Below are 23,802 nucleotides of genomic sequence, written 5' to 3'. Positions count from 1 at the left end.
TTTATTTTTGATATTTGCATATTAAAAAAATATAAATACACAAAAAAAATTAATATGAAATAAAAAAAACTAAATTGTCTTGTTTTTGAATTTTTTTAATATAATTTAAAAATATATGTTTTTTTTTAAAATATTATTTTAATATATAAAGATAAGAGTCGAGACACCTAATTTGAGAAATCGAAAAAGTTAAGACATCTCGTATCACATTTATAAAACTGTATTGACCAGTAGGTAAAAGGATTGTAAAATGTAAAAGCGAACAAACTTAAGATCTTGTCCTTGATGTTGGAAAACCTCCTCGTCCGGTCTGCCCCTCCTAGTCTCCTTCTACAAACAGCCGGGCCAAGTGACGGAAGCTAGCAAGCAACCTTTGGCATCCAATACAATTAATGGGTTTCTTGTGATTTTTTCGAATCGGATAATTTCGATAAGAAGGCAAGGAGACCAATGTGATTCTGCTGGCAAACAATGGGGAATTTTCTTGTTGGATTTGTCTTGCCATTCCTGCTCTTAACATGTATATTCTTCATCCATACGTTTGTTTTTTTTTGGAATAACTAACTTCAAGATTAGAACCATTTATCAGCTGCAGCTTAGAAGCTGCTTTCTCTCCCATGGGAAATTCATTTTCTTGGCGGGTTTTAAATCTTAAACTTTTTGCCCCTCTTTTCTTGCAGCTTCTTTGATCAATTGGAGTTTGATTTCTCTTGTTGATTTAATAGCTTTCCTTCTTATTCAGTACGCTGCACCAAAAATAGGTGAGCCTTTAAGAACTTCAGTAAGAATTTGCCTTTACACTGTGTGGCATTGGCAAGGTGTTCTTGATTGTCTAGCGCTTTCGTGAGCAATTACATACATGTTAATATTAGTCATGAGCAATCGTAAATTGATTTTTTAAAAAGAAACAGAAATTTTTAGATAACACTAGTACATGTTTTACTTGCAAAATAGCTGAACCTCATTTACACCTGGTATTGCCGGCAGGAGTTCTCTTTATGCCCCATTTCATCGAGCTTTATCCTAATAACACAACATTCTGTTCTGACAGGTTTTCATTTTCAACGGCGACTTTTTTTATTGTGGCTCATTATTATCTTTTCCCTAGTAGTCATTCTTTCTCAAGCAGTGTATCTTGTCATCTGGGCAATTCTGGGAGATGAATGGAGTGGAGCAGATGCTTGGTGGGCCCATTTAACTGGTTTTATGATGTAAGCATTGGATTTTTTCTGTTTGTTTCTTTCGTCCCCTTATCTCATCCACTTGAATTGAGGTTTTCTCTTGATATAACTTTGCAGAATCCATTCCTGGAAATCACCACTTGTAATTTACTTCTTGGTTATACAACTATTAGCGGTTTTTGTTGCTTTAGTTGATATATATGGGAGCAGATTTGGTCTGGTTCCATGGCGAGATTCCTGCTGGGGTCATTTCTTAAACCTTCTTGAACATTTAGGTCTGTAAGTAGCTAACAAAGCTCCAAGTTATATCCGTTTAATTGCTCTCCCTCTTAAAATGTATGGTATGCCTGTTATAATCGTTCTTATTGGTTGAATTTGCATTTGTAACAACTTAATTTTCATTTATTTCACTAATAAACATTCTAAATAGAAACTCAGCATTATCATTTGAACACCATTTGTGAATTGGATATGCAAGAGTGCATTATCATGGTCTCATTAATCTGACCACCAATAGAGTTTCATTTGATGGGTATGCACCTCTCTTTCTCCTCGGAGGTTTTTGCTTTAGTTCTTTTGTGCCTTTAAGGATTTTCTTTAGACATTGAGGTTTTAAATTTTTCCGGGCAACCATTCATTAAAACCTTGAATGAATAGGTCAAATAATGGATAGATTTTAAATGAGGTTTTAAAACTTTATGTTGGAGGCAGATATTGTACTGAACTGGTCTGGGAAATCATGGATAGTTTTCTTTTTTGCTTTTTAACACACTATTCTTTGTATTGGAGCAAAACATTGAAATTCCAAACTCCTATTTTGTGTTTGTTTGGTTAAAAGTGGTTTGATTTGTTGAAAAAAGGATGTAGGTACTGATTTGTAATTGTTTATGTTTTTCTTCATTGAAGGCTCACATCTTAGGGTTGCTTCTTGTTTGCTGTTGCCCGCAATTCAACTTGGAGTGGGGATAAGCCATCCCTCATGGCTTTCTCTACCATTTTTTATTGCCAGCTGTGCAGGCCTCGTGGACTGGTCTCTAACAAGCAACTTTCTTGGACTTTTCAGGTTTCTATGGATACATAACCTTCCACTAGAGTGTCTCTTTTCTCTCACCCCCCTTCTTTATCACAAACACCCACAGACACGTGCGACAAATTTGTGTAGATCAATTGTTACTTCTTCATGTGACTTTGTTTGATTGCATGTCTTGAAGGTGGTGGAGGCCTCTTCAACTGTATGCAAGCGTTAACATTATACTGCTTTATACCTATCAGCTTCCTATAGAGTTCCTCAGTACACATCAGTGGATAGCTGATTTTATTGGCTTGTTCAAAATATCTGGAAAATCCGAGTGGCCTGAAATTTGTTCTGGTCTTTCTCTTGTACTATTTTACATAATGGTAGGTATCTGTTATCATAAGCTCTACTCTGTTTAAATCAGTATAAGATTTGATGTTAGAAGTGGGAAATAAATTGAGTTCCTCATATCTAGAGTTGAGGTCTTGCAAATCCTCCATTTTATATTTACCCTACTTCAGGAAACAAGTTAACTAATTGCAGCTTTCACTAGATCTTAGAAATTGTAAATGCATTTCCAGGTACTTATTTTGTTCGATTAATACTTTTAGCTTTGGATAAACAAAGCTTAGAGTGAGAATATGGAGAAGTAAATTAGACTAGATACTCATCCTTCTCTCTAGAATACTTAGGGAGAGTGTTCTATTGTAGATAATCATCTCATGCCTTTCAACGTTTATAGTAATGGGTGTCCCTATTCACTTCTTCCTACTGAAGATGCTCCCTAGTGCTTGTCATCACTCTTAGTCTGGGTTTCTCCTCTGGTTTTCCAGAAATAGCATGTGGTTTTTTTTAGGATGCATAAAAACTTGTGCTTTCTGGTTGCTGTCTGTCTCCATGCAGCTGAAGTAGATATATTTTCCCATGAAGGTATTAAAGAGGAGAATCTGATTGCATTGCTCCTTGACTCTGTTTGGTGGGTGACGTTATTCGGGCACTTGTTAGTCTAATTACTTGTCCTCTAAATTTCTAACAATTAAAAAAAAATATACTTTGCATCTACGAAAATGCCATTTGGCTTTAAATTTGTGCAAAAGGCATAGCCATTTTCTCTTTTTTTTTCTTACTTCATGTTTAGCCTTTGAGGGATGTTTGCACCATTCATGTTTTGTCTTTGACATGATTTTCAGCCTCCATGCTTCATGGAGTGAAATAGGTTGGATAAATTTATCATCTTAGATCTAAACATTTCTGTATTTTGTTTGAAATCTAAACACGCCAAGGTGTTCTTGAGACAAATAGCTTTAAATCCATAAGTAGTTTGTAATTAGTACTTCTCATCATTATTAGTTGTATGCCCTATCTGCAATGAGTTAATTTGGTCTCTTCTATGGATATTAGGGAAAAAAATCAACAAAATGAATAGGTAAACTAAGAGGGGGACAGGTCAATAACAAGAGCATGAACATGGTGTTAACAGGACGCCATAAAAAGGAAAGAAAGTATTTTCAGTGCATAAGTTTTGATAGTTAGGTAGGATCGAGTATGGTCTGCTTGTCCTGAGAAAAAAAGGGGAAAACATTACTACTTTTGTTCTCGAGAAAGGCTATATGCTTAAGATTTGAAGCTCTGTGATGTGGTAGATGCCTTTTTAAAGCAAAATAAGATAGCGACATTAGTGGATATGGCATGTTTTTGAATGAAAGGAGAGCTTTCAAATAGCAAATAAGGGGCATGAATGTACGCTGAACAAAAAAAAAGCTTTCAAATTCAAAATTAAGCTCCCTCTTGATTACCCGTTTCCTTACAAAAGAGATGGCAAATTTAGTTAAAGCAACTCCATGTTGATGGGAAAATGGATGATTTGGTAAAGAGCATTCCATTGATGTGAGTTCTGTACTGTTGGCGAACCATAATTTGCCTAACAATTAACTATGCATCACATAATTATTGCAGCATATATTTGTTCTGCAATTTCCAATGAGGAGTTTAAATTAGTGGCAAAGAAGGTCTTTTTTGTTGTACTTTATCTCTGTTGTTTGGCTTTAAACCTTTGCTGCTTTCTAATGCAGCTATCCTTCATCAAGTGTGATTTGGAGGAAATGGATTTCATTATGTCTATGAGAGGAAGTAATTTGACAGAGCAACTTCTTCCCTTGAGGCATTCATTTTTCATTCGCAAATCAAGGTAAAACTTGGAACACTCTTTGATCTGCTTTACTTATTGCGATCTCCTTTTGATTTTCTTGTGTCTGGTCATTACAATATAATTCCCATGATTATTTCGCAAATCAAGGTAAAACTTGGAACACTCTTTGATCTGCTTTACATATTGCAATCTCCTTTTGATTTTCTTGTGTCTGGTCATTACAATATAATTCCCATGATTATTTTTTACAAGTAAAAAAAACAGAAGGTCAATCTATACTCTGACATTTGGTATCTAAGGTTAAGGGTTAATTGTGTAAGATTACATACACAGGTGTCTGAACTTGTTTGTTGTTGACAATAGTCTGAGTGCAGCTCTTCTGACTTTGCCGTGTCTGTCTTTTCCTTCTCTGCATTCCAACAATTTCCTTGGAATCTCAGTTCTGGATTTTGGGGCAATCAACATTAGGGTGCAGGTTAAAATTCTGATGAAAACTTTGTGTTAATTCTTGAAGTTCAAGAATTTTTTTTTTTTATTAGATAGAAGAACGAGCAACATGGATAATACAAAATTGGAGAATAAGACATCCTCCAAAACAGCAAAAAGAAATAACTGTCTAGTTCAGAATAACAAAGCACAGCAATCCCTTTGTATATCTGCTAGCTCAGGTGCCTCCAAAAGTTCCTTAAGTTTGACATGACAAAGAAGCCTAGAAGATTATCGTAACCCTCAATAACTGCTCCGATGTGCAGTGGTTATTAAAATCCTTGCATTCCTCAACATCCAAATGCACCAAATAATTGCACCAACAACACTTCTCCAAGAAATCTTACAATCTTTCTCCCTTCCAAAACCCACAGAAGAGACCAATAAAAATTCTTCTACTTCTTGAGGTAACACAAGATTCACTACCAAATCAAACAATTTTTGCCACATATCCTAAGTTTTAGGGAAATGTAAGTAAAAACAATGACTGAGATTCTCCATTTTGGTGATGCTTAACACAAATATCAGGAGATAAGACCTTGTGGGACCTTCTAATTTGCAACAAATCAATGGTCTTAGTCTTGTTGAGTACCATTATCCAAATGAATACTTTAATTTTAGAAGGCACTTTAGCTTTCCAAATTGTATTGGCCAAAGAAAATCGGGTATCATTGTCTTGTGACAGATGACAGACAAAAGTCTTGCGAGAGAAAGGTCCAGTCCCATCCACAGACCAAACTGTATAATCTTATCTCCCTGTAAATAAAAAAGCCTACCTTGAAGTATTAGATTCATAAGACTGAAGTATATCCAAAGGATGAAGTTTAATTCCATAGTCTTCCCACTTGAATGATGTGAACACAGTCAACCTTCACAATGCTATAACCCCATTACATAAAAAGGATCTGGTCCTGGACTTAAAAAGTCCATTAAATTGGCGTGATGTTTCTCAGAGGAAAACCAGATAATATATTATCATAAAATTGCTTCTGTTATATTTCCTTACTGTTGTACATCTCTAATAAATCCCTTTTCTACCACTGAATGTGACAGCTTTAACAGATGGGAGCAGTGTGTGCCAAATAGATGCCCCCCTAGTTTCACATTTTACTATCTTATGTCATTTGAATGGCACATGCTGGTACTTCTGATCTATTAAATTTTGACAATTAGTGGTTTCACTAAATTTTAGGAATACAATAGATGCAATTCGAAGACTAGCTTGGAAGTATTAGGACAAATTAGTTGGTTTTCCTTCTTTATCAGATCAATAAATTCTAGGGCCTATATGCCCATATGTTATAGTTTTCACCTGTAACCCGAATCAGGAGAAAATGTATTGGTGGGAAAGGTGATCTGATTCAAAACTAGATACTAACCATAATTTACAGACTGTCATTTTCTTCAGTTAATTGTTAAGGTTGTTTTACCCATTAGTTTACACTTGAAGAAGTCTTGTTTGATGATAAAATACTAGTATGTGATATGTCTAGTGGAAGATGATTTCTGTCCACTTCCATTGTAACCCTGCAATTTTTTTAATTTAGCTTATTATGAAATGCAATACAATTTTCGCACATCCTGAAATTTTTCATCCTCTCCCTCTCTCTCATGCATGTTTATGCTGTTGGAGTTCCTGAAAATTTAAGCATGTGTCTGGACTGAATAAAACCAGCCTTTATGGTGTAAACAACCAACTCAGAGCATAGGGTATTGAGTGACATGCAGAAATTTTCTTTGCTCGTGTCAAATGTACTGAACTCATGGTAACTTGCAGATCTGGTGTCAGGCATACTAATGTTTTATTAAGGGGAGCAGTTTTTCGGACTTTCAGCATCAACTTTTTCACATATGGTTTCCCGGTACATATTCGTAAACTACATGTCACCTGCTTGCCAGACTGGTCCATTTCATTGCCATGATACTACTATTAGGGGAAGGAAAATTTAAGCATGAAGGCCCTTAATAATTTTTGCTTGAAATTGAATTGGATATGGCAATTATTTTTCTGATTCACTTCAAACTAATACCAATAGGTTAAATTATTTTATTCTGAATTGTTTCCGGTTAATTTTGGCTGATTTCCATCGGCAACATTGGAAAAAGTTCACTTGAACCCACCTGTTGCTGCTCAATCTACAACTGCACATGTTTTTCTTCATTATTCCCTGGTGTAGATAATGTTGCTTAATTATTTCAGATTACTAAGAACAATGTTGTATTATCTTCTGAATCCATGTTAATTGACTCATGTTGCTGGAATTGACAGGTCTCGTTGTTTGCCCTTTCCTACTGGAGTTTTCATTTTGCCAGTATATGTGCATTTGGATTACTTGCATATGTTGGCTACATTGTCTATGCCTTCCCTTCTGTATTTCGTTTGCATCGATTAAATGGGCTGCTTCTTGTCTTCATACTCTTTTGGGCAGTTAGCACATATATTTTCAATGTAGCTTTTCCACTCTTGAGTTGGAAACTTGGAAAGGTAATCCTTACTTTCAGTGTAAACATGTTGTCGCTTGCTGTAATGAGAATTTAAGTGGTGTGAAGTCATTACTTGGCATGCATGCAGGATATGAAAATATGGGACATGGTTGGGTTATGGCATTATCCCCTTCCTGGATTGTTTTTGCTAGCACAATTTTGTCTAGGCATTTTGGTTGCTCTGGGTAATCTTGTGAACAACTCTGTTTTCCTCTACCTGTCTGATGAGGGTAATGGATCTTCTACTGACAACTCAACTGTAGAAGGTAATGAAACCCATTGTTTTAACATTAATTGACTGACTATTCTGTTTTATTTGTCATGATATAGGTATGTTAGTTTTTCTTCCTGCTTAAATTATTGACCCCTCCCCTCCCTCCCTCCCTCCCTCTCTCTCAAGTGTGTGCATCATTATTCAAGACAAGGTGTTGTATGAGGGTTATTTGTTTATACATGGGGCAAGGTTGTATTGTTTATAATGGGTTAGAAAGAGGCATGAGACAAGTTGGAAGGCTTAATGTGGCAGGATGTGCATGACAAGTTAGGAGTGCAGGGTAAAAATTCCTTAGTTTAGGGTGAGTGTAATGGCAGTATATCCCAGAAGGCATGATTAACATCAGTTGTATGCCAAAACACGTAAGAAAGGATGTAAGTGAGGGATTAAGATGTGAAATGTACTGTCTTTTCACTCTACACCCATGATCATATGAGAAGGGTCGGAGTAGATGATATTACATAAAAGCCCTAATAAACTTAGCGATGTAATTGCTAAATAATACCCGTCAACACTCCCCGAGAGGAATGTTTGAACATGATGGGTAAGTGTAACTACAAAGGTCATGTTGGTACATCCCCGTTAGGACTTTGGCATGCCAATGTCAGGACACACTCCATATGCGAAGGATAGGCAAGAAAGAGAAAGTGTGAAGTTAGGAAGAGAGTGTGGATGAGGGAAAAAGTTCCATTGTGTGTGATATGAAGGGTAGTTATAATGAGGGAGGGAACACTAGCGTTATGAAAATGTTGCCAAGTGTTCCTTATGATGTGGCTAAGTAGTTTGATGTATCTAGGAGGACACATTTAATTCCATTAAGAAAGGTCAAGGAAGGTATAAGACTTCTTGATGGGTCCTTCTCAAAGCCTGCCAGGCTAAATCTCTATAATATGTTCCATAATTTAGGTTTAACTAAAACGCATGCCATTGATCTGTATCTAAGTCTATGATCTTGCCATAAATCCTTAATTAATCCCTTGCATGCCAGATTAATTGGTGCATCATGAATATTGTGGTTTCCACGTAAGAAGCATGTTGTTTCCTCTAAGCATAATAACTGAACATGGTAATAAAGATGATGGTGACAAGAAAATTGTGCCATCAGAGTAAATAAGATAAAATTCACAGTTTGTAAAGAAAACGGAGGGCAACGTCTAAAATCATGAGCAATGCAAAATCAAGCATGTATAGATATGCACATTTTTTCCACTTGCTCTCCTCCATGCTGATTTTACTTTTAATAATTAACAAGCCGTAAAGTTTTTCTACAGCTTGTTATATTGTATTTAACATTTAAGTCTTGAATATGATCTTCATACTTCTCAACTTTAGTTATGTTTGAGAAGTATCATATATGTTGCAATTACTGTCTAAGAGCGATTGATTGTGTTTACTCTTATCGGCAACATGAACAAATTGAGATCTATTAATAAGATCTGTGAATGAAATAAGGGTTGAGAAGATGATTAGCTTATTGGGGTAGAAGTGGGTGAGTTGATGCTGGTGAATGAAAAACTTGATTTAAAAAATCTAGTCATATCAGACATGCTTTAACATTTGATAAATGATGTATAACTGATGTAGAACCAAGCTATGAATAAAAAAAATTCGTAAGTATATAAGAGAACTGACCACTGATAACTCAATTTATTTGATCAAGCAATATCTTAACCTTTGTCCTTAATGTCTTATTAGAATGCTTCATATAGGTATCAAAGCTATTCTAAGAAGGAAAAAGCTAAACTGTACAGGAATAGAATCACAAAACCATAGAAGAACCATTTAAGTAGAAAATATAACTAGATTCCTAGTAAAACATCCAATATGATGTAGAACATAATATGATTTTTTAAAATGATGAGAAACCTTGGATGATCAAATAAAACTAGATAATCAAATCCTATTCTTGCAACTCCAATAACTTCAGAAGCAAAGCAATAAGAAATGTCTGGATGAGCTGAATTTATTTTTCAACTTACAATAATTGATTGGAAATGATTGAGTCTTGTCAGACAGTTTCAATCTCTGTTAGCATATTATTTCAATCATCACCTGAATTTTCCTGTTAAATGTTCTCATAATCTGTTCTTCCACAAGTTTATTGATCTAGAGGGGAAACTTGCCCAATTTCTTGGAACTTGTCAGCTATCAATTTTCACCTAGTTTTTTTAATCGTATCTCTACTTCTTGTAGTCTTAGCTTTACCCAGAAATTCTAGGTTCAGAAGTCCTGCTTATCTGAATTCTAGCAGCCTTGCTCTAATTTCATCTAACAGTCTAGTTGGATACTTCCAAAACAATGAATGGTCCATTATTGTAAAAGATGAGAATGAAATGTTGATTTCTGGACACAGTTCAAGTCTCAATAAGATTGCAATTTCATACTGTTATATTTGATGCAACTCTAATATCATTGTTGTTTTCTTATTTCTACAAGTTCACATATCAGGTCAGCTACCTTTTCTCCTTGAAAAATCTTATTAATGAAATCTCACCTTCTTTTTTTAATCATTACTAGCTTCAAAGAGATTCTAAGTTCAATTTCTTGTATAAATCTGTTTTGAGCTTATACGAAACTGCAGAACAAGTTCTATATTGAGTTTCAATTACTGTGATAGTGATATAAGGTGTATTCATTGGTTCTGAGGTTCTTGTGATTACTTGTCTTTTGATTTACTGCTAGTAAATCAGATAGTTCCCTCAGAATTTTATTTTGACATCCATTACTCTGAAATGGCCTATTCAACAAATCTCTCTTTCCCATTTCTATTCTCCCCAGGTCTTAATTTAGTAAATATAACTGATCAGGATTACACCATCTATATAATTGTACTTTCTTATTCCTTAATTGCAGCAGAAGAAGACACCAAGGTATTGATTGTGGCCACAATTGCATGGGGACTACGAAAATGTTCTCGGGCTATCATGCTGGTGCTGATCTTCCTCATTGCCATGAAACCTGGAATCATCCATGCTGTATATTGTATGTTTTTCCTTTTTCTTTTTCCTTAAAAAATAAAAAAGTCAGTCTGCTTTGCTGTTAATTTGTGTAATTGACTTCTGGCATAAGAATTTTTTCAACACATGTTGCATATAAGTGAGTGACATAAACATGAGCTTGATAGAGCTGACTAATTGGTGTTTTGTTATGACTTGTGGTTCAGTGATTTTTTTCTTGATATATCTTCTGAGCCACAATATCAGCAGAAAAATCCGCCAGCCATTGATTCTTCTGTGCGAAGTTCACTTTGCCATGCTGTACATTCTTGAGATTAATCTAATCTCTCATGCTTTGGAGCGAAAGGGCTCCTTAACAATGGAAGTTTTGCTGCAGTTAGGTGGGCATTGTCTTTAACAGGTTCAATTTGGAGTGTTTATGTTCTTAATACCATGTATGTTGATACAGAGGTTCCCAGAGTTGTGACATATAGTTGACATGTCATTTTTTCAAATTTTATCAGAAAAGGGGAAAACTTTATATGGAACCAATCCTTGTGTTATTTGTGCAGGACTTCTTAAACATCACAGTTCCTGGGATTTCTTGAAAATAGCTCTCCTTGCTTGCTTCTGTGCCATTCATAACCATGGTTTTGAGATGTTATTTTCTTTCTCAGCAATTGTACAGCATACCCCTAGCGCCCCTATTGGATTTAGCATCTTGAAAGCTGGCCTGAACAAATCAGTCCTCTTGTCTGTGTATGCCTCCTCAACCACCAGATATGGACATGATAAATCTTCATATGGTATATTCATCCATGTCTCCATTAATTTGAATGACTTTGCTATTTGGTTACTCTAATCGGAAGGTCCATATGCTTGGTCTTCAAACAAACACTCCCAAATACAGAACTGTTTATCTGACCAAATTTAAAATACGAGGTTATTGTGATATTTCTTTTAAAATAGCTATTTCTTCTATAATACATGTTTTTTCATACTGTTCCATCTTATTGGAATTTGTTAATGAATATAGTATTTTGAATAAAAAGTTCATTTCCTGTGTGATTAAAAATAGAAAGTCTTGTGCAGCTCCATGGTATTTTTTTTATCAAATTATTTAGATCAGTCAAAGTATTAGATTATTTTAGGACTGGTTACAACCCTCACATTAATTCTCTTATCATATCCTAGACAATAATCAAATTATTTGTTTAACTTTTGGCACAGAATTTCTAAACGAGAGTGATGCTGAAATTCACTACAAATTTGTAGGTACTTGTTGTGGATACTACCATGTATTTGAAACTAATTTCTCTTTTCTGCTTTCAGAGAGTAGGATAGCATTGTTCCTTGGTGCAATTGGGCAGAAGTTTCTCACTACTTATCGATCATGCGGAACCTACATTGCTTTTCTGACTATTCTCCTCACAGTGTACCTTGTAAAACCCAATTATATATCATTTGGGTATATTTTCCTTCTTCTTGTGTGGATAATTGGAAGGCAACTTGTTGAGAAAACGAAAAGGCGTTTGTGGTTTCCCTTAAAAGCATATGCAGTCATGGTGTTTGTCTTCATCTATAGTTTGAGCTGTTTCCCCAGCTTTGAGACATGGCTGTCCAGCTTAATAGATCTACTTTTTTATTTGGGCTACAACTCAAAAGCTTCATCATTGAAAAATATATGGGAGTCTTTAGCAGTTTTAATAGTGATGCAACTTTATAGCTATGAGAGGAGACAGAGCAAGTATAATAGGCTGCATGATCCTGATCCATTGGATTCTGGAGTATTTGGGTTTATCAAACGATTTCTGATCTGGCATAGCCAGAAGATCTTGTTTATTGCATTATTTTATGCTTCTTTATCTCCAATCAGTGCTTTTGGGTTTGTATATTTACTTGGCCTTGTTGCCTGTTCAACTTTACCTAAAGCTTCTCGGATCCCATCCAAATCATTTCTATTGTACACGGGAATTCTAGTGACAACTGAGTATCTGTTTCAGATGTGGGGTAAACAAGTTGGAATGTTTCCTGGACAAAAGCACTCTGAGCTGTCCCTTTTCTTGGGTTTCCGTGCATACAAGCCAGGTTTTTGGGGCCTTGAATCTGGCTTGAGGGCAAAAGTGCTGGTGATTGCTGCTTGCACACTTCAGTACAATGTCTTCCGTTGGTTAGATAAGATGCCAAGTATTTGTCAAAATAAAGGAAAGTGGGAAGAGCCTTGTCCATTGTTTGTCTCAGATGAAGATGCCTTCATGAATGGTTCCATGGTAAATGATGAAAATAAACCACCTCCAAATCATAGCATACCATCTGTAAAAGGAGAGGGATTCATTAGCAACTCGTTGCCATCAATCACTGCTGGTCTCACTCAAGCACCTGATCTGGTGTCCAACAAAACAGGGGGCTCTGAGGGTAGTGGCACCAGTAAATTTTCATTTGGATATATCTGGGGAAGCACCAAAGAAAGTCATAAGTGGAATAAGAAGGGGATTCTTTCATTGAAAAAGGAAAGACTCGAAACACAGAAGACTGTCTTAAAAGTATATTTGAAGTTCTGGATAGAAAACATCTTTAACCTCTTTGGCCTTGAGATAAACATGATTGCGTTGCTTCTTGCCAGTTTTGCATTGTTGAATGCCATCTCTATGCTATATGTTGCATTACTTGTTGCTTGTATTCTCTTAAAACGGCGCATTATACGGAAACTATGGCCTGTATTTGTCTTTTTGTTTGCTTCGATTCTCATCCTTGAGTATTTTGCTATCTGGAAGACCATGGTTCCTTCAAATCAACATATCCCAAGTGAGACAGATGTGCACTGCCATGATTGCTGGGAAAGTTCTGCTCTGTATTTCCAATATTGCAAGAATTGTTGGATTGGTATTACTCTTTTACACATGTTAAGATTGTTCCTTAACAAACTTCACTTCACCCACCTAATATATATATATATATATATATATATATATATATATAGATTGGTAGACAAATAATATATGTATATATATATAATTCCCATCTGCATATTAATGTCAGAAAGGTCATTATTTGTTCAGAAATTAATTATTCACTCTTTTCTGTGACTCTGCACTGATCTTCTTCTGTTTATTGGAGTGTTAGTAATGATGTTTCATACATAAAATAAAATTCAATATCCTTTTTTTTCTTTTTTTCTGTATCATTGAATTTAACTTTCTGTTTGTGTTTTTCAAGTTTGTCTAATGTTCAGGGAATGTTCTACTTTTCCCTGTCTCTCATCTCTTTCTCCTCATCTTTTTTAATTTTATGTTCTACTTTTTATGTAGGACTTGTTGTGGATGATCCACGCATGCTTATCAGCTATTTTTCAGTCTTCATGATTGCTTGCTTTAAACTCCGTGCTGATAACCTGTCCAGTTTAACAGGTTCATCAATGTATCGTCAAAAGATGTCTCAAAGTAAAAATACCTTTGTTTGGAAGGATCTCTCATTTGAGACTAAAAGCATGTGGACTTTTCTAGACTACCTGAGGCTTTACTGCTATTGCCATCTCCTGGATCTTGTGCTCTGCTTGATTTTGATTACTGGAACTCTTGAGTATGACATTCTGCACCTTGGTTATCTTGCGTTTGCTCTAGTTTTCTTTCGGATGAGACTTGTAATACTGAAGAAGAAGAACAAGGTTTTCAGATTCTTGCGCATATATAACTTTGCTCTAATTGTTCTTTCTCTGGCCTATCAATCTCCTTTTGTAGGAGTATTTAGTTCTGGGAACTTTGAGACTATAGAATACATATATGAAATGATCGGATTTTACAAGTATGACTATGGGTTTCGGATTACTGCAAGATCTGCGCTTGTGGAGATCATCATATTTATGCTGGTTTCCCTTCAGTCATATATGTTCTCCTCCAACGAGTTTGATTATGTTGCACGATATCTTGAAGCAGAGCAAATTGGCGCAATTGTGCGTGAGCAAGAGAAGAAAGCTGCATGGAAAACAGCACAGTTACTATACATACGTGAATCTGAGGAGAAGAAACGCCAGCGTAACCTGCAAGTGGAGAAGATGAAATCTGAGATGCTTAACCTTCAAATCCAGCTTCATGGCATGAACTCAACCACTATTTGTGGCAGCAGTTCCCCTGATAGTGATGGCCTGAGAAGGAGGAGGAGTACTTCTCGTATTACAGATAGAGATTCTGGGAGCCCAGGAAAAGGTGAAGGAACGCTCAGGAAAGAAGAGCAGATCATTACAGATGATTCAATATTTCGTTTTGAAGTGCATGAATTTCCTAGTTGGAATGCAGAAAGTCTAGAAATAAAAGTGTCTCCAAAGTATTCTGCAGAACCTCCTCTTTGTGAGATCACGGAGATTATGCAGGAATCAACTGATAGCTTACTTTCTGATTCTGGCAAGAAAGCAAAGGTCCAGTCAAAGGAAAATCCCTTGATATCTGCTGTACAGCTGATAGGTGATGGTGTTTCCCGGGTACATTCGATTGGAAATCAGGCAGTTAACAACCTTGTCAGCTTCTTAAACATCTCACCAGAAGATTTGGATATCAATCAGCCCTCTGCAGAAAATATGGTGCATGATGAAATGGAGAGCCAGAAGACTAAGCACATGAGTTTTGACCGTTCATCTTCTCTGCAGTCTGATATGAGTTCTGATGCTACTAGTTTGCAGATAGGAAGGATCTTCCGTCATATATGGTCCCAAATGCAATCAAATAATGATGTTGTGTGCTATGCTTGTTTTATTCTCGTTTTTCTATGGAACTTCAGTTTGCTTTCTATGGTGTTCCTTGCTGCTCTCTTCTTGTATGCTCTATGTGTAAACACTGGCCCGAGCTATATCTTCTGGGTTATCATGCTAATGTACACTGAGGTTTACATTATGGTTCAGTATATCTACCAAATTATCATCCAGCACTGCAAAATGAGTATTGATCCAGTCCTACTTCGTGAGTTGGGAGTTCCTGCACATAAAATTACATCATCCTTTGTCATCAGTTCCTGGCCTCTTTTTCTTGTCTACTTGTTCACCCTCCTGCAGAGCTCGATAACTGTAAAAGATGGTGAATGGATTCCATCTGCCGACATTAAGTTCCGTAGAAGTTCTCTCCATAGAAAAGAGGTTCTGGTGAGCTATAGCTGGAGTGATAGGGCACAGGATTTGCTGCATCTAATGACCAATATGGTAAAATCAAAAATAAGAAGCTTCTTTAGGTACTGGAAATCACTGATTCTAGGAGCAGAGTCTCCTCCATATTTTGTCCAGGTTTCTATGGATGTTCCCTTGTGGCCAGAGGATGGAATTCAACCAGAGAGAATAGAGTCTGGAATAAACCAATTGCTTAAAATGGTTCATGATGAAAGATGCAAGGAAAAGAACCCCAATCTTTGCCCTTTTTCTAGTAGGGTTCATGTCCAAAGCATTGAAAGAAGTCAAGAGAATCCAAATGTGGCCTTGGTTGTTTTTGAGGTGGAATATGCCTCCCCTTTGACAAGCTGTGCTTCAGCTGAATGGTACAAGTCACTAACTCCAGCAGCTGATGTAGCAAAGGAGATTCTGGAAGCTCAACATGCTGGGTTTGTTAATGAAATTGGATTTCCATACACTATTGTCTCTGTGATTGGAGGAAGCAAACGAGAAGTTGATCTTTATGCCTACATATTTGGTGCAGATTTAAGTGTTTTCTTCTTAGTTGCAATTTTCTACCAATCTGTGATAAAGAATAAAAGTGAATTTCTTGATGTTTATCAGCTTGAAGATCAGTTTCCAAAAGAATTTGTGTTTATCTTGATGGTAAGTCTCTGTTCCTTGTTTATTTCCTTAGACATGTCTTGTTTAAATTAAAGTTTTGGATTAAGATCAAGCACAGAAGACTACCAATGTATATCTGAATTTGAATTTCGATGATTAAATAATGACTAAATGAATGAGTCAATATATACAGGAACCATAAAATTGAACTTGAATCAGCAGTTCTGATGACAGCTCATTCTCCCATTTTGCCAAGTTTATGATTTATCTTATTTTCCCTTGAAATGGGTGCCTATGGCAGCATATGTTTTGGTTTCTTGGAATTAAAAAAATCATATTATCTTACTGAATCTTAAAAATCAATCAGAGACCCATTCTTAGGGACTGACTTGTGAACTGTGAGGATGTGTGGTGGTGGAATTTTCAGTTTTTTAAGAGTTAATAGGGATTTTATAGTCATTATGTACTATCTCATCAAGGTTACTAACTGTTTTTGAGTCTTTTGTCTGCTTTATTCATACAGATCATCTTTTTCCTGATCGTTCTGGACCGCATAATTTACCTCTGTTCATTTGCCACTGGAAAGTTGATCTTCTATATTTTCAACCTCATTCTCTTCACATATTCAGTTACAAAGTATGCTTGGCACTTGGAACATTCCCAAAATGCTGCAGGACTAGCGCTTCGTGCTATATTTCTTGCAAAAGTAGTTTCTCTAGCGCTACAAGCCATACAAATTCGTCATGGGATTCCTCATAAAAGCACCTTGTATCGGCAGTTTTTAACCAGCAAAGTTTCACAAATCAATTATCTTTGCTACAGACTTTATCGTGCTTTGCCCTTTCTTTATGAATTGAGGTGTGTACTGGACTGGTCGTGCACAACAACATCGCTAACCATGTATGATTGGCTGAAGGTAACCTTAGGTTTTTTTTCTAGTATTTTTTTTTTTTTGTCAAGTCTTGCATTGCAGTAACACCAATTTTACTTAATTAACTTCATCATTTCATGAACTGCCTCTAATAGTACGAAGACCGTAACGTCATTGTGGTTCTTGCTATTTTCTTCCCTTTTTTGTGTGCAAATAGATTAATTGGAAAGAGAAATCTTTCTAATTCATTTAATGCTGAGTCTCTTGCCGAAGTTGAATCTTTTCTTGCTGCTTAGTGCTCTAATGAAATGCTCTCATTTAACAAGATAACGTTGAAAACCTCCCTGAGAAGACTTGTTGGGATCCTTGTAGGACCCATTGATGAATGACAAACTAACATAAACCCCAAGAAAACCAATTCTGTGAAAACTCAATTTATTGGTCAATCAAATTCATAGCCTGTCTTGAATGACTAGCTAGGATGCTATTTATAGACATCAAAGAAAATTGCCATGAATAATAAATATGAAGTTTCTATTACCTGCATGACTCTATGGTAAGTAGCATCAGCTAGCATTCTCATTTACCATTTGATAGATTATAGTTGTTTCATCATGTCACTGACAAGCAATCAACTACTTGTTAATTTGGTTGATGTCTTTTCCTTCTTAGAATCATTTTGATTGGAAATTTGCAAGTTTAGCTCAGTCTGATTCATAGCTTTGCTCTTAGCTGGAGGACATAAATGCAAGTCTGTACCTTGTCAAATGTGATGCTGTCTTGAATAGAGCTCAACACAAACAAGGAGAGAAACAAACAAAATGGACCAAATGTTGCAGTGGGATATGCCTATTTTTCATATTACTCTTTGTTATTTGGGCTCCTATGCTGGTAAGAATCTAATCACTGAAATTATTTTAATATAGGGCACATAAGCCAAGTACTTCTATGAATGCATTCAATATTGTTAAAGTAGTTTCAGTTTTCGAAGTTTGGGAAAAGGATATATATATATATATATATATATATATATGCATTTCTCTACAATGCTTTACTGTTAATTAACAGCAATTTAGGAAAAGTGCCATTTGCTCCGAATCACATTTGACTCTCTTTTGGTTCGACCAAGGAGTGAGGGAAAAAAGAAACAGAAACACTGCCAAAACTCACAAAACCAGTGTCCAAATATTGATGGTTGCGTGAAAATGTTTCCCATACTCGCAAGGAGTTGATTGCCATATTATTTGGGCCATATCCCCATCATTTATTGGATACCTGAACCAAAATATATCATTGATCTAAGTTTCAGGTTTTTTTGAGATTTGACTTGAATGTTGGTTGTTTAAGCATATGAATTAAAATGGATTTAAGATTCCAAATATATTTATGAGTTTTTAAGTTTGGAGATATTTTTGGGTGAAATTGGTGCAAAAAATACAATGCTTTGGAGTTGTTGATGAGCCCCGATTTCGCTATCATCAGAAGGTTGGGGTGATGATGAGACAAATGAAGCATCATTAGCTTTTGTTACTTCTTGGATTTTGTTTTTTTAATCTGGCCTCATACAGGTTGGCTAGACTTGTGCAAGCCTTCATCTCAAATTATGCTTCCCAAAAACTCTTTAAATTTATTTTCCCCTCTCATTATGCACTCTCTTTCTTAATGCTCTCTTTTTTTTTCGTTATATATATATATATATATATATATATATATATATTCTTAACACAAAATAATTAGACAATATTTTAATAATTTTAATTTGTCACTTTTAATTTTTATTCTAAAATAAACACACCAACACGCACCCTTCAATTCTGACATCACTATCAAATTCAAGGCTTAATTGATTAGTTTTTGTTTCTATTTTATATATTTGTCAAATGCATTTAAAATAAAAGAAACGATTAAAATAAAGTTTTTCTTATGAAAAATCAAAAAGACCCATAAATTAATTTCAACTTTCTTGAAAAAAAAGGTGTCATGTTTGGAGAAGGATTATGAAGAGTTTTACAACAATTCAAGGAGGAAACAGACCTGCTGAAAGTGAACCTATTGGATTTTGGAGAATGTAAGATGTGTCCAAAGAATTCATGTTTAGCTAGGTATGGAAACTTAGGGATTTTAGAAGGAAATTACGATTTTTATTGTAGCAACCCAGGTTATTGTAGCAAGAAAGAAGTACAGGAAAGAAAAAGGATTCTGAAATAGTGTTAATATATTCCTGAGTAAGATGCCTAAATAGACTTATTTAGTAAGATGGTTTCCTAGGGAAACTAAATTTATTAGAAATACTACCTTATTTCTAAACCTCTTTCTCAGCATCATTCTTTCTGATTGGAATAATCCTGATCTCATTCGATTGCTTGAGTACTCTTCCAAAGTCATTCCCACCTTCTTCTACAGAACTTAAAAGCCAATTATGAGCTCTCTTCATCAGATTTTTTTTGTGAGATGAATAATTAATTGAAAGTTTGTTTTATATTTTTGTTTTCTTTTTTCTGGTCAAAATCAAACATATTCGTAACATATATAAAATTCGCATGTGATGTTAAATACTGCAACATGCTTATTAATGTTTTTTTTTTAAATCACAAAATCAATAACAATTGAATTTAATTTTAAATTTCAAAATTGAGTAAATGAAAGAATTAAAAAAAATTGTAAACGACCACACGTGGGCCCATTGACTAGTCTTAAACTAAACCAAAGTACTCATGATTCCAGTATCAAAGTGTTTATATTACATAGAACAGATGCTCATTTTATAGGCATCAAAATTTCTTATATTCCTAAATTAATAGGAAATAGAAAATCTGTCAGGAAATTGGAAACCATAGATAATAACAGCTCTTAATTAATATTCTAATTTCATAAGTATACTAAGATTCCTCAGTAGTATTCATATTCTTAGGTAAGATGATTTCCTAAAAGGACTGTTTATAGGAAATACTAATATATATAAAATCAAAGGTTGAATAACTATAATTTATATACTCTTGATGATTGACTGCATCACCATTCAAGCTGTAGATCCTCCCAAATCACTTACTATATCAGCCACCATATCACCACATGTTACAGTAACAAACTCTTCTCCAAACATAGAACCAGCCTTGCTAGTCAATGCCCTACTAAATACAATCTGTTGTCAGCTTGTCGATTCATCCTTTGGCAGAAAAACTAAAAGCGCAGCCTTATTTTCTCAAACTCAATCAAGAAAATTTTAAGATGAATGGTCAATGGTGTCAATAGAAATGTTGAACTTGATACTAGTGATTTTTATGGGGAAAGCAATCCTCATGTATTTCTTGATTGATTTTCATGGTATCACTTTAGTGTTGAATGAAAGATTTATTTTGCAAAGGCTAGGCTAAAAGGGAAGCCAAATTCTGGAGGGAAAAATTTCAACAAGTATGTTATGTTACTCTCTGAATTTATATGAAGATTGCTGGTTCTGGTTATTATGTGCCATCATACAAGCAACAAGTGCACATGCAATTGATACAAGGAAGCTTAACTAATGACGAGTACCCTAAGGAATTTTTTAGCTTGGTAACTAGGGCAGAATTTCCATGAAATGGAGATGTCATGATTTCTATGCATGACGAGGCTTGAATGGATCCACCTTCATGATTTCTATGTATCAAAAAGGAATGAGAATTAATAAAATAAATTATATGTGACAAATTATCATTTTATATTAAAAAGGAAAAAATTATCTCCGCCATATGGAAACTCTCAAGTTAGTTGACTTGTGAAACTGTACTGGAGTTTGAGTCAATGCGACTTGTGATGGATTCAGATCATCTTTGTTTTAATTTGAAAATCATCTTTGTTTTAATTTGAAAATCTCCATTTCTATGAAGACTGAAACATGTATTTAAATTTACATTTTTTTTGTGTCTTATATGTACGTATATATCTTGAACTTTTGTTGAATTCTATGTGAAAGAATTAGTTCATCTTAATAATCAGTCTACTGTTTATTTCATCCTTGCAGATCTACAGCAGTGGTAATCCAACCAACATCGCAAACCCCATCAAAGATGCAAGTGTTCAGGTTGATATTAAGACCGTGGGTGGAAGGTTGACCTTGTATCAAACTACCCTTTGTGAAAAGCTCCCATGGGATATCATCGACTCTGATTTTGATCTGGATCCCCATGGTTATTTTGATACGTATAATAAGAATGATATCCAGCTCATATGCTGCCAAGCAGATGCAAGTGTCCTGTGGCTTGTTCCAAATGTGGTTCAGATGAGATTTATCCAGTCCCTTGACCGGGATATGGATATGGATATTATTTTTACTTGGGTACTTACCAGGGATAGGCCGAAAGGAAAGGAAGTTGTGAAATATGAGAAAATTGTCAGTCCTCCAGATCTTCCAAAACAATCAGACATACAGAAAGTTCTTAATGGTTCTACAAACAGCTTTAGGATATATAATCTATATGCAAAACACTTACGTGTTACTGGTTCTGGTGAAGTCAGATCTTTTGAGCAAGAGGTAATCAACACTTTATCTAAATACTTGTCTTCATTGATTCTAACAAACTTGTGATGTGCTACTTACTATACACTGTTTCTTAGTCTCATGATGCTTTCATATTGTCTATTATAAGATTACTTTCTGCATTTGCATATTTGCCATTCATAAATATATGCATATTTATATCAAAATTGTTGTGTTTTCATTAAGTACTGTTAAAGCCTATTAAATAGATTGAATGATTATTTATATCATAATATATTGTGCTATGAATTTTTCAGTTAGGAAAACCGATAGTTGACTATGAATTGGTCTTAAATGAGGTAGTCTAGACATATGACCGGTAGGTCCTAAATAAAGTTTCATGAACCTTTGGAACGGACATTTATTAGAACATCACTGAATGTCAATATTTCAGGTGGATGCAGTTAGTGCAGACCTTGTCTTAAATCGTGCAGATTTTAACTGGTGGTCATTCCGTGATATTAATTTGTCGGATATCCATGGCTGTGGAGGTTCGACAGGACCTATGGCAATTGTAATGTCTGAGGAAACACCACCACGTGAGTTTAAAGAAGCATTTCTATGACATTTATGTATACAACAATATAGTGTGGCTTTTTCTTTCATGACAGCACTAATGCTCAAATGCTGCTGCAGAGGGTATTCTTGGTGACACCATCAGCAAGTTCAGCATCTGGGGTCTCTACATAACCTTTGTGCTTGCCGTGGGCCGTTTTATTAGACTCCAATGCTCAGACTTAAGAATGAGAATACCATACGAGAATCTACCTTCCTGTGACAGGTAACCAACTAACATGCATCTCTGTTCTTATGGATTGACTTTCTGAAAAAGGATGCTCAGTTCAAAAGAAAATGTAATGAAAAAAATGATTTCCTTTCCTAAAATGCTTAATAGGATAGAACTTCATTTGCTTTTTTATTAGAAAAATCATTTGCATGCAAACCATTGTTGCTAGAAGGGCTTAAGACAGATGTGGCAACACGGGTCGTATATGAAAGCATTAATTGATTAGTCTGGCATAAAAATACTACCTATCACCTTGTGAAAAATCTTAGTAACATCTATCTATACATATAGCATTACCCTTCGTAAAAATCATTACCTGATTTGATGTAGGTTGATAGCCATTTGTGAGGACATTTATGCTGCGAGAGCAGAGGGTGAGCTAGGAGTTGAAGAGCTTCTTTACTGGACACTCGTAAAGATTTACAGGTCGCCACATATGCTTCTGGAGTACACCAAACCAGACTAGCACCGACAAGTAATGTTTTGACCAGCATCAAGTTTCTCAAGACCATGAATGGATAGTGATTCCTCTCGATGCTTTCATGTGAAACTCCGTACTATCATTTTTGCAGAGGATTCACCGCGTCAATCTTGATAAGGTCTTATTGTGAGTTTTGCCTCTGTTTATAATTCCAGCGCAGCACCTTCATATTTTATGATTTCTCTCGCCGCGTGGCCAATGTGAGGGCAGCACGACTTCCAAATGAACGTTACGGAGTCGAATAGAAATTTTTCCTGCTATTTATATATAGGGTTTTCAATCCACCCAAATTCGTGTACAGAACTTTTCTGGGTGTTGAGCAGTGCACACCAACCGTATTCTCAATGTATGGATTAATTCTTGCAATTTTTAGAACATATTTCTAGTTCAAATTCTAAACTCTAAACTAAGTTCTAAATGAATTGAATAATTGAATCCTAATAAGAAATCCCAATGCGTCGTGCCAACTGTGGGCTTTGAATTTTTCTTTGTTTGGCTAGAATAATGCACCCACTCGCACGCGTACCAAGAGTTGAAATCCATGATTTGTTTGTCTTTAATGCCCATCATAATTTTTCTAGAATTTTTCTGCTATGGCTGGTCACACTTAAGGGATAGCTTTTCAACCCAGGCTCCATCTCTCCAATCTAACACGAGGATTATACAGTGCAGTTTTTATTTTAAAAAAAAAAAAATACGCGCTATGGTCAATTATCAGTATTGATGGTGAGAAACTACAATATCAGAAATTCACATTGACCTGCCACAAGCTTTCAAAACATGCATAACCAGACCATTCATGACACTGGAGTTATTTCCCAATTTGAAATGATAAACCTTGCTGAAATCGACCATCAAGAAGCTGACACT

General features: G+C 35.4%; 1 protein-coding gene across 3 annotated transcripts; it reads left to right on the top strand.

Annotated features, from left to right (window-relative positions):
* Nucleotides 1-223: 223 nt before the first annotated feature.
* Nucleotides 224-23,399, top strand: LOC118041398 (piezo-type mechanosensitive ion channel homolog). Of its 3 annotated transcripts, none has more exons than XM_035048714.2 (21): nucleotides 224-520; nucleotides 681-761; nucleotides 1,052-1,211; nucleotides 1,299-1,456; nucleotides 2,088-2,244; nucleotides 2,393-2,579; nucleotides 4,269-4,384; nucleotides 6,609-6,693; nucleotides 7,101-7,316; nucleotides 7,404-7,581; nucleotides 10,446-10,571; nucleotides 10,753-10,926; nucleotides 11,098-11,331; nucleotides 11,858-13,408; nucleotides 13,834-16,319; nucleotides 16,801-17,193; nucleotides 17,881-18,039; nucleotides 21,149-21,658; nucleotides 22,059-22,203; nucleotides 22,301-22,445; nucleotides 22,782-23,399. In XM_035048714.2, exons 1-21 carry the CDS (start codon nucleotides 472-474, stop codon nucleotides 22,915-22,917), a joined length of 7,446 nt encoding a protein of 2,481 aa, XP_034904605.1. In that variant the 5' UTR covers nucleotides 224-471; the 3' UTR covers nucleotides 22,918-23,399. The 3 variants fall into 3 exon arrangements, with proteins under 3 accessions (XP_034904605.1, XP_073260384.1, XP_034904604.1); XM_073404283.1 differs by having other exon boundaries at nucleotides 10,443-10,571; nucleotides 11,203-11,331; XM_035048713.2 differs by having other exon boundaries at nucleotides 10,443-10,571.
* Nucleotides 23,400-23,802: the final 403 nt, after the last annotated feature.

This window comes from Populus alba, chromosome 14 (assembly GCF_005239225.2).
Source record: "Populus alba chromosome 14, ASM523922v2, whole genome shotgun sequence".
NCBI classification, from domain to species: Eukaryota; Viridiplantae; Streptophyta; class Magnoliopsida; order Malpighiales; family Salicaceae; genus Populus; species Populus alba.
Note: the sequence above shows the minus strand (reverse complement) of the source record. Positions and strands in the feature narration are given on the sequence as shown.

What these genes read in the sequence shown, in the direction of transcription:
- LOC118041398 (XM_035048713.2), top strand. Translation starts at nt 472, where the DNA reads ATGGGGAATTTTCTTGTTGGATTTGTCTTGCCATTCCTGCTCTTAACA. An exon ending in CATTTAACTGGTTTTATGAT is followed by an intron (nt 1,212 to 1,298) that starts GTAAGCATTGGA and finishes ATAACTTTGCAG; the next exon opens with AATCCATTCCTGGAAATCAC. An exon ending in TTGTACTATTTTACATAATG is followed by an intron (nt 2,580 to 4,268) that starts GTAGGTATCTGT and finishes TTTCTAATGCAG; the next exon opens with CTATCCTTCATCAAGTGTGA.